The sequence below is a fragment of the Trichomonascus vanleenenianus genome (genome assembly GCF_965637985.1).
Source record: "Trichomonascus vanleenenianus strain CLIB 3782 genome assembly, contig: TRVA0_097S, whole genome shotgun sequence".
Taxonomy (NCBI): Eukaryota; Fungi; Ascomycota; class Dipodascomycetes; order Dipodascales; family Trichomonascaceae; genus Blastobotrys; species Blastobotrys vanleenenianus.
Genome location: NW_027481791.1, coordinates 1 through 12,997, shown reverse-complemented (window position 1 = coordinate 12,997; position 12,997 = coordinate 1). Strand labels below are relative to the sequence as shown.

Genomic DNA, 12,997 nt, shown 5'->3' with positions numbered 1-12,997 from the left:
GTAGCTGTAGGCCGTTGCCCATCTACTCTGTGAAGTGTGCTTGTTATTTCTTACTACGTTTGATATTTGCGTACCTGTTCGCATCCTAGACATTTGTCTTGTGAAGGCTAACACTTGTACTTTCAGCTTTTACATCCAACAGTGTTGGGTGCCTAATTGGCCGTCTATCTTAAATTTCTAAGTGTATATATATATGTTTGTGCTATCCTTTTATAAGATATATATATTAATTATTATAGTTAACGCGTGTGACGCGCATGCATGTCTAAGACATTATGCATGAACGCGTGCATAAAAATTGCGGCTTCACGAGCTTGTGAAGGTGTTTTCCACGGCTCCTGACACGAACAGGACTTGAACCAATGACCTTCGGATTTGGAATCCGACGCTCTACCAACTGAGCTACCGCGTCTAGTTGTTGAATAAAATTTTTTCTTGCATTCCGAAACATGAAGTTAATGATTACGTAATCTTTGACTAATCAATATACACAAAAAATTAAAATATTACGTAAACAACGGCGATAATTTGAATAATTTGCTCAATATTCGGATTTTTTTCTCTAGTTGGACAAGCATATTATATCTGGGATTATACTTATGTATATTAAATCTATTTTAGATATAGAGGACAGCTATTGATACTATTGATTCCATTTACGTATTTTTGAACTTCGTACCCTTCAAGTATGAATGAATTCTGTATTCTGTGCCGGTTGCCATTTGGTAGCCCATTAAGCTTGTTTATATTATTAAAAACCATGTTTTCATGCACAAAGGCTCCTCCTTCAGGAGGTAAGCGACACATTCGACCAGCCGACACTTCTCGGCACGAAAGAAGGACTCGAAAGAATGGCCCGGTTTCTCCAAGAGGGCCATCGCCCAAGAGGACTGACCTTGACCATAGTCGTCCTTAGCAAGTAGTGCCCCCCCCCCCCCCCCCGACTTAAAATAAAGATATCTTCTTCTTCTGATGTCTCTGGCCTAAGGCCCCAACAAGACGCCAATAGATTAATAATAATAAAAAACCATGTTTTCAAGTGGCCGAGCGGCATCGCGAAGGAGACAGGGGCCGGTTAATACAATTAAAGTCTTCAGAATGTAAATGCTGAAATGAGCATCAAATTAAATCGTTTAGCCGGTGGAGCCCGGGGCCATAAATACTTATTATATACAAAACTATTTACAAAATCTAGATAAATACAATGCAAATGAAGAAGCACGGTTAGATAAGTTCTATCGTTTGGTGAGATGACTGTAATCGGCATCGCCTTGGACGCGTGCATATTCTTTCCAGATGCCCTTTTCTCTCTTCTTCTTGTTGGTAATCAGCTTTTCGATTTTACCCAACAGCGCAAAATCTTCGTGTTTTTGGACTGTGTTGATCAAGTTTACAAGGTGGTGTCGACGCCATGGGAATAATTTGATAGTCGACCCAAGAATGTCACATGCCTCAGAAGGCAGCTCATTGGCAGCTAGAACATCGATCATACCTCTCGCAAATAGGAAATCTGACTTCTTTCGCTGTTCCTGTGGTAATTCACGGAATGCTCTAGTTTTCCGCCACTTTCCCCTATCTGTCCAAACCTTCTGTGCAAACTCGAGGGTTTTCGGCGACGGGTTCTCTGCACAGAAAGAAATGGCAAGATCATAAGTATGATGGTTTCGACAAACCTTTCCAGGGTGTTGTTCTCCGACAATTTCCACGGAATCAGGGTCCTCGATGTAAGTGCATGAGTTATACCGCCTAGCGAACTCATCGAAGTTGCGACATCGAGCTGGGATCGAAAGATAAGTAAGGATGTTCTTATCGTTGATGCAATCTGGGTGGTGCTCTTTAAAGAACTCAAACATTGCCTGGGACTCGGCAATTACCAAGAAAGGTGTCCTTAACAGAGGGGTATCTAAGAGTGGGGGAGTGAGGTACTCATTAGTCGATTTAGCGTCAGTGACAAAGAGGAAGGAGGATCTAATTTGGTTACCCAGATCACTCGTAAGCAGGACAGGCGAAATGAATCCAGGCTTGTAATTGGCGTAGGCCTTGAACAGGGAATTCAAAGTTAATGCATCTGGATACGACGTAGGATCGCCGCACAGCTGTCTAAACATGGCTCGCGCAAAGGAGAGCTCGCCGGTGGACCCACATAAATACATGATCGTGTTAACCAGCTTCCTGGTGATAGGGTACTTGCGCTGCTGAAGCTCGAGCACGTACTTCCAAGCCAACACATGCGTTTTGAGGTCTCGACTGCAGGCATAGATCAGCGTTTGGTATGTTTCAACGTCTGGAGAAAGCGGGTCGATGGGTCTTGTAGTCATTTCGCGGAACAGATCAAGCACTCGGTCGACGTTATATTCTTTGGCAGCCGCGAGCATCAGCGAGTTGTAAACGCGGACATCAGGCTGCGATTCTGTGGACAAGAACTTCATCATTGCAAAAATGTCCTGTGCTTGCTTATAATCGCCGACTTTGATACAGGTCTGCAGCAATGTTGTGCAAACCCGCATACTGGGCTCAATACCGTTTGCCTGCATCTCTCTGAGAACTTTGGCACTGTTTACCAGGTCCTTCTGCTTGCCTAGGGCCTTGAGCAGGTGGCCATAGGTAAAATCATCAGGGCGATACCCTTGCTCCACCATATGCTTCATAAACGCTCGAACGACGTCAACTGCTCCACGGTCAGCATATCCGGCCATGATCAAGTCCATAGTAAACTTGGACTCTTTTATCCCTGCATCATCCATCATCTCTTTAATAATGCCTGCGTAGTTTGCTCGTTCGCTGACCGGTATTGCCTTCAGCAAGCTGTCCACCGTGCCAGTTGTCAGATCCTTCAGCTGCATGGGGTTGTTATAGAGAGCCCTAACAACGGGGGCCCATCTCTCCTGGTTCATTAGAACCAATGCCTGTCCACCGACCCGCTCCATGAGCTTCTGTGGCAGCTTTGGGGCACTTTCAAACAGCTTAGCGCCTAATTTGTCTTCTTCAGGCAGCGACAAGAACTCGGTCAGATCGTCGACTTCCTTTTCGCTAGGGCTGCGATCGAGCTTAAGGCCTTCTCTTTCGGCTATTTCTTTTCTCATCTTCTCGTCGTCCTGCTCCCAAATGTGTCGTTTGAGCGCCGCATTGTACGCTTGCAACTGCTTCAGTCCTTCTCGCAGCTCTTTTTCTTCCTGGATATCCTTAGCCAGTGCTCTCTTCTCTTGGACATTATCGACCGGTTTTCTCCTCCTCGAGGCCATATAAATGGACCGAAACGGCACGCCTCTCCACCGCCGGATCATTATCTTTTGATTTTTCTTATCGGCAATGGTTGAAATTTTCCACTTAAATTTTCACCATGCGCGCGCCACATTGATCCCACTGATAGTTTTGCCCCCCTGAGTGTGAAACAGTCCGAAAGGTGAGCAAGGCTGTAACAAATCTGTCAAGATGAGTGGCAAGCCGCAAATGGGTTGTAACAAATTTTTAGTTACTCCGGTGGGTTACTCCCCAGCAGAGTCTTTCTTTCAACGAAGCGAAACTACGGGAGCTCGAGACATCAGATATGTAATTGCTAGAGTGCAATCAGGGAACGACAAGAAAGGCATATAATATTTCAAATATGTTGACGTTTCTGTTGTTGAGGACGTTTTCAACGAACGCGTCGCCGGCCTTGTAACAAGAGTGGACTAGCAGGCCCGAAACACACATAGCAGTTGATTTACCGTTTCTGGTGGAAGAAATCAGGTGCGATAAACAAAACAAAAGACTGCTCTATATGGATGATCCATGTTAGTGGTACCAGTGGGACTAAGGCAGATGAAGACATCAGATCGATTCGTGATAAGACATACCTGCATGAGCCGCATACTGCTGTAGATCCCCCATGCTCCAACCAACAATGTCTATGCTCGTATTATTACTGTATTACACAGTAGTATGCGAACTTATAATAAATACTTGTTATTATTAGGATCGTAACCGTTTATAAGTTATTATTATTTATTAGTTATTTACAATTAACAGGAACAAGAATACGAAAGAAGATGGCAAAAATGCTTCAGGGAACCAGCCCACACTAAACAAGATAGAACGCATTACATAACAACGCAATCCTGGTTCTTCTTGGACTTCTTTGGCTTGTTCTTACTCTTGAAGTACGACTTTGAAGGGTTGTAGCCACCGGAAGCCGGATCGTTAGTAGGGACAGCTGCCTTGACGTTAGAAGCAGAGGACTTGGCTGGGACAGCAGGCGGGATGGCCGTAACCGATCTTGTTGTCTGACTCTTGGTCGACTGCGACTGTCTCGAAGAGTCGCTAGCAGCAGAGGAGGTTGGGGTTAGTGCTGCTGGGTACAGGGACTGAGGAGGAAGTGGTGGGTCTTCGCCGGACTGGAGCATGACATTGGCGATGTACGAGTACAGCTTGATCCAAGCGTTTTCGAGCTCGATAGAAAAGTCGTCTTCCAGACGGTCATTCAGCGTTTTGAGCAGCGCATTGCCGACAAGCTCAAAGTGGCCAACATCGACGCCGATGATCCGCGAGTGTCGCTTGCCTAAAGAGGACAGGATTTCGTTCACCCGAGACAGGTTTTCCAGTTGCGAGATAACCAGGGACAGGATGCCCGCCATGGAAGAGGACTGAGACTTGATGGATGGGAAGAGCACCTTGAGCTCCGGATACTCACCCAACAAGTTCTCGTAGAACTGCTGGCAGAAGAAGGCGCTTGCGGTGCCGTGGACGGTCGCCTTCTCCTGGGCTGTCGGGTCGTCCTTCATGGCGTTCCATGACCGGCGGATCTCCTGAATTTCCGTGGACGAAAACGTCACCTGGAGGTCAGGGTAGTCTGAGAGAGGCATGTAATTCGATACGCTTGACTGCTGACCCTGGCGAGAAGGAAGTGATCCGGAGTAAGAGGAGGTAGAAGAAGTCCTCACCACCATGCCTACCATTTTTTTTTTACTATTATCTGTAACGGCCCTGCTTCAATTCAAAACGCTGTTGGTGCTGGTGGGTGCAGCAGCAACTGTGTGTTTGAGAAAAAAGATCCCTGTCCCGCGGCACAAAACCACACCACACTGTACACCGTGTTGTGCTTTGAGTTTCACAGGCGTAGGTAACCGTTTTAACGCTGGGTTCTCCCAATGACGCACCACCAAGCGTGGGAGATGCAAAAAGGGCCCTTCGCTAACAGCCCGCCTAAGGTGCAAATATGGGGCCACAAAGACCTCTTGAACGCACCACCCCCCTTGCCCGACTCCACAGGTAAATGCAGCTTATGACGGTAGGGTACCCTTCCCCTCCCTCCCCCTATAATAAGGGAGAGAATGATTGTACATGTGTCGCTCACTAATGCGCCTAGCCGAGGCGGAGTTGGTGTGTTCAACGCGCGTTGTGTGCGTGCGCAAGACGCGTACACAAACGGTGTTTGAGATGAGAGACAGGCGATAGGGACGAACCACGCACGGCGACACGAGGTTGCAAAGAACCGACTTTTGATGGCTTCCCCGCGACATTGTTAGAGACACGGCCGACAATTGCTGGCAATTCCTCTCGCAGCGTCTATATGAACTCGTGCATTTACGAGCCACCTCCCTGTCCCATGGGTGCAGAGGCTGTGCCTTTGTTAGATTGTGATGTTTTAGCCGCGAGCCATGGGCTCGGGAGTGCGAAAAGACCCGGCACAATTGAAACCACATTGCGACTACTACCACTGACTGTCTTCCGCCACAAACGATGAAGAAAGAACCCCCCCCCCCCCCTCCCAGCTCGCTGTGGTGCGTAGAAAATTACAGAGTTACAACGCAGGAGATCGCTTCCATGCGTGATTTGGCTAATTAAGTCCCAGTCATCACGACAGATAATTATATACGGGCTGCGCAGACATTTTAAAACCGACACACGTCAGAAGCTTCGAGACAAAAATGTCATACAGCAGGCCCTCGGAAAGACATAGCTCGCGGTGTATTTTTAGCTGGGACAGACACGACAACGAGAGGGACGCCCAGGGACAGGCATCCGCGTGGTTTGTCACGCTATAAAACGGGCGCGCTCCTTAGCTTAACTCTAACTGAGGGAGGGCGGCCAGCAGTTGGGAGGGATCTCCAATTGAGCGCCGATTGCCATGCATCAAAACAAAGACGGTGAACGCATAGCCCAGCCATTGGTGCTCGCCTAATCGGACAAGGCATCACACTCATACCCAAACAAGTCGATCTACCATTAGTGTCAGATCGAGTTTCGACCCCCCAGCAGCCCGGACGCGGCAATCGAGTCTCAGGGCCTAGTTCTCTGCGCAGAGTGGAGGATATATATGTAGTGCGTTACTAAAAGGAGGGAGGAGGGGGGACCCGAAAAAAATAAATGGGAGATCTGAGAAAGTGTGGCCAGTACGGGCAATGACAAACCTATTTTTGGCCGGGAAGCCCCAGCTGCCTGTATGTTGTACGTGCTTGCTTTTTTTTTTTGCGTTTTTTAGTGAGGCATTGTGGTTTTAGTATTTTACCCCTTAGATTTTTCTTCTCCCCTTTTTCCAAGCCCGACCTTTTTTCCTTCTTATTCTCCTTTTTTTTATATCCTCCGTTGCTATCGGACAGGCACGTCTATAGAATAAAGATTATTTATCGAGTGGCTGCGAATCCTCGATTGTAGTCCGTTCAGTCGTTTTTGCTTGTAAGTTGGAATTGTTTTGGCGAGAGAGAGAGAGTGAAATTCCCTATTAAAACAAGAGGGGGGTGGTAGCAGCCGTTATTTTTATTTTGGCTCTTCAACGCTAACCTTAAGCGCTTTTAATATTAGGAGATAGTCCGTACACTCCTACCTTTGGTCCATTCGTTAAAAGTGTACCGTCACTTGCCTTCGTTTTTTTTATTATTTTTATTTGCATTCTACATTCGCAATTGCATTCTTCCTTCGTTTTTTGCGCGGGTAATCGAACCATATAAAGGAGCTTGCATGTCATCATCGGTTTGATATTTATTCGAGCGCATTTGAATTGACGACAAGAAAATAAAAAAGAACACACCTGCAATACAATAGAGCGGATTATTTAGACGAAGTCTTTTTGGGATCTTGATTATATTATTGTTGGTGTTATTATTATTGTTACTGATCGGGGAGGGACCAGAGAGATCTGATAATAATAATAGCGGTGATAATAATGAACAACAACTACCGACACATTCAACAACACAACCAATCGCCTCATCATCATCACCATCACCATCCAAACCCCCCGTATTATATCCAGCCAGGCACGCCCACTCCGGTCGTAGGTTCCGCTGCATACCACAGTCCACTGCCGCTCGCTCATCATCCACAATACTCAATCCCAAGATCGGTCAATTCCGCCCCTGTGTCGCCGGCTCCCTATGTCATTTATAGAAATAACGCTCCGCCGCCGCCGGCTCAACCATTCTCGCCACTAGCGTCCCCGGCCGCTGCTCAGGCGTTTCCATCGTCGCGTCAATCGGTCTATTCGCAGTCTTATTTTGATGAGAAACGTGCTTCCGTAGCAGCTGCTGCTGCGACTGGCATGGTCCAGCAGTACTCGCAGCCCTCAACTCCGCCGGCCGCAACTGTCAGGGCCCCCGACCGATACCATCGGCGCAAGTCGCTCTCTACGTCGCTTTCTGCACCGATGAACCTTACTGAGCCTATTACCACTACGGCCACCACTACTGAAGAGCCGTCCTCTTCCTCTTCGACCAACTCAAATTCAAACTCAAGCTCTGCATCTAACCTGTCATCGGCCTCGTCGGTTACTTCTTCTGCATCGCCTTCGCCGGCACTGACCCATACTTCGGCATCGACTGGTAATACGTCCACTACCACTAATGCTTCAAAGTCTCCTGCCAAGCCGCCAACAGCTAAGCTACCGCCAATTCAGACTTATTTCAATCCGCCGGGGTCTTCGACGATAACCGCGAGCCAAAAGCAGCATCGCCAGTCCAAGTCTACGGCATCCATACCGCATAGCTACTCGACGTCGAACGTTTCTCTCCCGAAACAGCCAACTAACCAACAACAGAGAAAATCCCTGGTCATTGATTCTTCATCTAACACCAAACGGGAAAAAGTAACGCGAGATAAAGAGTTTTTGGAAAGTAAGTTACCTCCCTCTCGCTAATAATTTCTACGGGCTAACCATCATCTAGTCACTAACGATCGAAAGCTGCATGCTAAGCAGGTACAAAAGCAGCAGCAACCACAACCACAACCGCAGCAGAGGCAGCCACCCTCGACTCTTGTGCTGCCTTCTGATAGGCGCCGAAATTCCACGATTGGCTTGACAAGCAGCTCATCGCGGTCCGTTTCTACTCCGGTCCTCGCGCCCTATGGCTCGTCTACTTCCCTATCGTCCTATGGTCACTCCTACTCGCGGTCTAAGGACCTTCCGTCTTCGTACGGCTCGAGCTACCAAACTCCGTCATCTTCCAAAGAGAGCCATCGACGTGCTGCATCTTCGGCGACCATTACGCAGCAAAAGCTTCCCTCATCGAACCCAGCTAGACCACATTCTCCGATGTCGATGAAATCCCAACCTCTTCCCGCTTCCCATGCGCTGCCTGAAATAAAGCGGCCCTCGTCAAGTATGTCTTCGCGAAAGCTTCAGCCAGTGGAGGAGTCCCATCCTGCGGTAGATCGACAGGCGGAATTCTACTCTAGACCTACAACGCCTAGCGTCACCAAGCCAAGCAGCATGGCCGACTTGAGACAGCCTGCTCGACAGCAGTCCAAATCCAAGTTCTCGAAGCTTAAGAAGGCATTTTCTTTTGGTTCGAAGAAAGAATCGTTGCAACACAAGCCGTCATTCACTAGTGACGATCGTTCTTCCATCTTCTCAATCCCTTCGTATCGTCGGAAGAATTCGATTACCTCGACCAAATCGGCTATCCTACCAAGAACCGCTACGGATAACTCATCTATTGCATCTAACAAATCCACGGCGAGCAACATCTCTTTTGCCAACCTAAAGCGAATGTCCCGGGGCCTGTTCAAACACAAGCATGACGAGAGCGTAGATTCGGCTATCAGCCTTTCTCAGCAGCAGCCAGCACCGACATTCAACACGACAAACCTGCCATTTGTCGGACACCACTCTAAGTCCACCAGCATTGCGTCAGCTGCTACGGCGACGCAGCCTGTTCTTTCTCACTCTGTCGCAGAGGCTGAGCCGCCTACCACTACTAACATGGAGAGCCCTATCAACACTCTCTCGGTCATTGCCCAGCCAGCGTCCCCGCGTGATCTTTCTCCACTGGAGGTCCTCAGAGAGGACGACAGGCTTCCTTCCCTCACATCTACTGACTCTTCGGCTCCAAATACTGAGGAACCCGCTGAACATGGGGATGGCTGTGACGACGATGACATGGCAGTAGGTGATACCGTTTTCCCAAAGAAGCTCGATTTGTTGACTGTAGAGACAATTCGAAGCTCGCTGGAGCGAACTAAATCGCTCGAACGTCGACGATCTCGACGATCTACTAGATCGGCTAGGTCTGAAAAGAGCGAGGCTACTGCTAAGGACCATTATGAGGAAGTTCCAAATCCTACTGAAGTGCATGTTCACGAGGAGGCAATCTCGGACGTTCCCAGTAAGGATACGCCAGCTCCACGAAGCATTCTCAAAGCTAGCAGTATTGGCGGGAGCAACCACAGTGCTAGCTCATCCATTACTACCATTAGCACTGTCAACAACAACAACAACAACCCTGCTACCGGGAATAACAATAACAGCACAAGCAGCACGAACAGCACCGCAATTGGCGGTGCCCTGAGCGCTACTGGTGTGGAGAGCAGCAGCACATCCGGGTTGATTGATTTTGATCTTGAACAATCAGAGCTGAACCTTGACTTTAGCTTTGAGAGCATGCCAATGCCGAAATCTATTCAATCAGACGATGTTGCTAATGCTGTCCAAAAAAACAAGGAGTACAACTCTCAGCCGTCGCAAGTTGCCCACAAACGGCTCTCTATGCATTCGAAGACTACCTCTTCTACTTCTCGCTCGCCATCCCCCACGGTTACCCCCGATGGCAATTCTTACCATTACCACCCGCTATACCGAAACCGACTTTCCCAGTTCGTTCCTTCCCACTCCAATCACTCAAGTAGCGAGTCCAGCATGTTGTCTCAGCATGCTCATCACCACCATAGCTCTAGCAGCCTTAGTGGCACCATTCCATCCCCTATTAACCGCCCTGGCAGAACTGTCCAATTCTCCTCTAGAATTGTCATTTACGACACTTATGACAAGAATGATTATGACCGACGTGCCGAGCTGGATACGTGCAACCGTCTTACCCCTGCATTAGCCCAACAGATCAAGGAAGAGCTGAACAACTTTAAAATGGAAATGGAAATCCATGCTGATTCAAGGATTTATACTCATTTCTTCTAAAATATATAATATATTTTTACATACATACAAACATTGTTTCGGGACGTTCTGCATAATATTCTTTTCGAATCGATAGTTCAATTCCTTATCATTCGTATCTCGCTCTTCAGTCTTAAACAGAGCTAAGCGCTCTATGTGTCAGACAAACTCTAATTTTGAGATTGTTTCAGATATTCATCACCTGCGGGCAAAAGCCTTTCGAATTTATTGAAACTAGCGAGCCAGGTGATAAAGCAGTGTATGAGCATTCTTAGCTGTACTAGAGAGACTCCAATTGCTTGACGGTGGGGCATGAAAAATCTCCTGAGGTCTGCCACCTGGCATCGTTGATATAACTGTTAGCCGAAAAGTTAAAGTATGGGATCAGATGTGTGTTACACATGGGCTTAGCAGTTATCGGTATAATCCAAATATTTGGCTTCAACAGCCGGCTCAATAAAACATTTAAATATACACTGTAATCAATGGCAAAACATTAAGCACTCTTTACTATGTGCAGCTGCACAATCTTGCTCATGATATGAGGAGGGGCAGACTTTATTGTTGGCCACAGAGGGTTAGCACTCGGGGCGGACGAACGGCGTATACGAATTGGCATCGGCAGGACTCCTGTGTCATTGTTGAGGGCGAGCATAGCAGTATCTTGGAAAGCGCCTAAAGACTTTTTGAGAGACTGGATTCGCTCCAGTCGTTCTTGATTGGTCTTGACTATCCAGCAGTACCAAATGTGGGCACCATATTCCATGATAGGCCACACACACCCAACGCATAGACGCCGCGGGTGTCACCGGCCACTCCTTTGAAGACTCCACCTAAACGACAGAAGGGAACCCTCCAAAGTCCGAGGACACTATTAAGTTACTTGGGATTTGTTGGAAGTCAAAGGGACAATGTGTATCGACTTCACATGTCTCAGCTTATCAGGATGAGACAGACCAGGAACCCGGAGATACTGGAGTTACTACCACGACCGTAACCATTGGTAGGTTACAGGTTCCGCACTAGACTTCCCGGAATCATCCTATCCGATCATACTCAGTCAATTGAGTGGCTCCTATAAAGAGTCACCACCCCCCATTCTCTTTTCCTTTCTTCACCGTTTCTGTGAATCTGCTGCAGTCTATCATTACTAGTCTGATCCATAACTCTACTAAGAACCTTGGACATCGCTGTGCGCTCTGTCCCTGACTTACGTGTGTTATTTCTTACTACTTGATATTCCTGTGTACTTGTTCGCCTGTCCAACATTGATATTGTTGTTCTTGCTAACATCTGTACTCAAGGTATTCACACCCCAACCCCCCAGGAGCCATAATAGGAATCTATTGCCTAGATCTATTTAGCCTCCAACACTCAGCCGTAAAGGTAGACTCCTTGGAGCGCGCGCTACTCGGAAGTACGGCACGAGTATAAATTTGCACTAACCATCTTTTACTCCTTTCCTTCTCTACTGTCTTTAATATCGACATTTTCGGTACTCGTGTCTAACTTTGTACTTTTGTATAAATTAGGGTCAGATATAATGTGTAATTGATATTTGATTTCCAACACCCAGGAGCCATAATAGGAATCTATTGTCTAGATCTATTTAGCCCCAACAGGGACGGAGTTTATGTGATCCGAGGAGATAGTGCATTCCTAGGAGTCTACTTTTCTGACACCCAACAGGATTCCCGTACTCATTGGTTTGCGCGGCTCATGCGGCGTACGCCGTGCGGCATTTGCGGCTCATTAAACATATATGGCAGGCCTATATGGAGCGGTGCCCAAAACTTGCAGATCTGGCATTATGGCCGAGTGGTTAAGGCGAAAGACTCGAATCTTTCAGATCTGAGATTTCGTCTCAGATTAATGTGTTCGGGCATCTTTTGGGCTACGCCCGCGCAGGTTCAAATCCTGCTGATGTCGATCAAAATTTCTTTTTTTGCATGCATGCATGCATGCGCGCGTGCACGCGCGCGCGCGCGATATCGATCGATCGATGCAAAAAAATTATAATTTATAGATCTGTCGATCTAGATCTCCCGGGGGTGAGTCGAACACCCGATCTCAAGATTACAATATTATCGTAATCGATTCCATTACAGTCTCGCGCCTTAGCCAACTGGGCCACCGGGAGTTCAGAAATCTTGTGCGACATCAAAATTCGTGACCAATACCATTTGAAATGTGCCGCATGAGCCGCATCACAACCCTACGACTATAAACCACCATTTTGGAAGGTTCCTGGTTTTTAATCCTTTGTGGGAACTGTTTCCCGGGAGCCGCGGGGGGTAGCTACCCAATTTCCACGGCACGAATGCGGATACATTGGGTGGACTCATTTGATTGGATTTTGATTTTGAATGAATGAGTAAATCGTCTCTATTTCGAGGCCGTTGGGACTGTGTCACCAAGTTAGGCTAAAGTTGACCATGCCACGGCCGTTGAATACTGGTATCCCGCAAGGGTCGCCTATTTCCCCGCTGCTGTTTCTCATCTATACGTCGTCTCTTTATGATGTGGTGAAGAAACATGGAGGGAAGGTTATTGGCTACATCGACGACATCACAATATATGTCCGAGGTACACGTCCGAACCAGAATGTCAAGAAGCTTGGTCGAATTCTACGTG

At 47.5% G+C, this 12,997-nt stretch overlaps 3 protein-coding genes and 3 non-coding genes across 6 annotated transcripts; 2 read left to right on the top strand and 4 right to left on the bottom strand.

The window, feature by feature from the left end:
* Positions 1 to 339: 339 nt before the first annotated feature.
* tRNA-Trp(CCA) lies at positions 340 to 412 on the bottom strand. Its single transcript has one exon. It is a non-coding gene; the product is annotated as a tRNA-Trp (tRNA).
* Positions 413 to 1,235: 823 nt separating this feature from the next.
* On the bottom strand, positions 1,236 to 3,284 carry CCM1 (Ccm1p; the record flags this gene model as incomplete). Its single annotated transcript, XM_076687944.1, has 1 exon — positions 1,236 to 3,284. The coding sequence occupies one exon, from the start codon at positions 3,282 to 3,284 to the stop codon at positions 1,236 to 1,238; it is 2,049 nt and encodes a 682-aa protein (XP_076537825.1).
* A 795-nt stretch (positions 3,285 to 4,079) lies between these two features.
* Positions 4,080 to 4,934, bottom strand: TRVA0_097S00166 (uncharacterized protein; the record flags this gene model as incomplete). Its single annotated transcript, XM_076687943.1, has 1 exon — positions 4,080 to 4,934. One exon carries the CDS (start codon positions 4,932 to 4,934, stop codon positions 4,080 to 4,082), a length of 855 nt encoding a protein of 284 aa, XP_076537824.1.
* Positions 4,935 to 6,516: 1,582 nt separating this feature from the next.
* TRVA0_097S00144 (uncharacterized protein) lies at positions 6,517 to 10,384 on the top strand (the record flags this gene model as incomplete). The annotated part of the gene is made up of 3 exons (XM_076687942.1): positions 6,517 to 6,654; positions 6,781 to 8,087; positions 8,139 to 10,384. Exons 2-3 carry the CDS (start codon positions 7,142 to 7,144, stop codon positions 10,382 to 10,384), a joined length of 3,192 nt encoding a protein of 1,063 aa, XP_076537823.1. The 5' UTR covers positions 6,517 to 6,654; positions 6,781 to 7,141.
* A 1,783-nt stretch (positions 10,385 to 12,167) lies between these two features.
* On the top strand, positions 12,168 to 12,292 carry tRNA-Ser(CGA). Its single transcript has 2 exons — positions 12,168 to 12,205; positions 12,247 to 12,292. It is a non-coding gene; the product is annotated as a tRNA-Ser (tRNA).
* Positions 12,293 to 12,404: 112 nt separating this feature from the next.
* On the bottom strand, positions 12,405 to 12,503 carry tRNA-Tyr(GTA). The gene is made up of 2 exons: positions 12,465 to 12,503; positions 12,405 to 12,441 (listed from the first exon to the last, which is right to left on the bottom strand). It is a non-coding gene; the product is annotated as a tRNA-Tyr (tRNA).
* Positions 12,504 to 12,997: the final 494 nt, after the last annotated feature.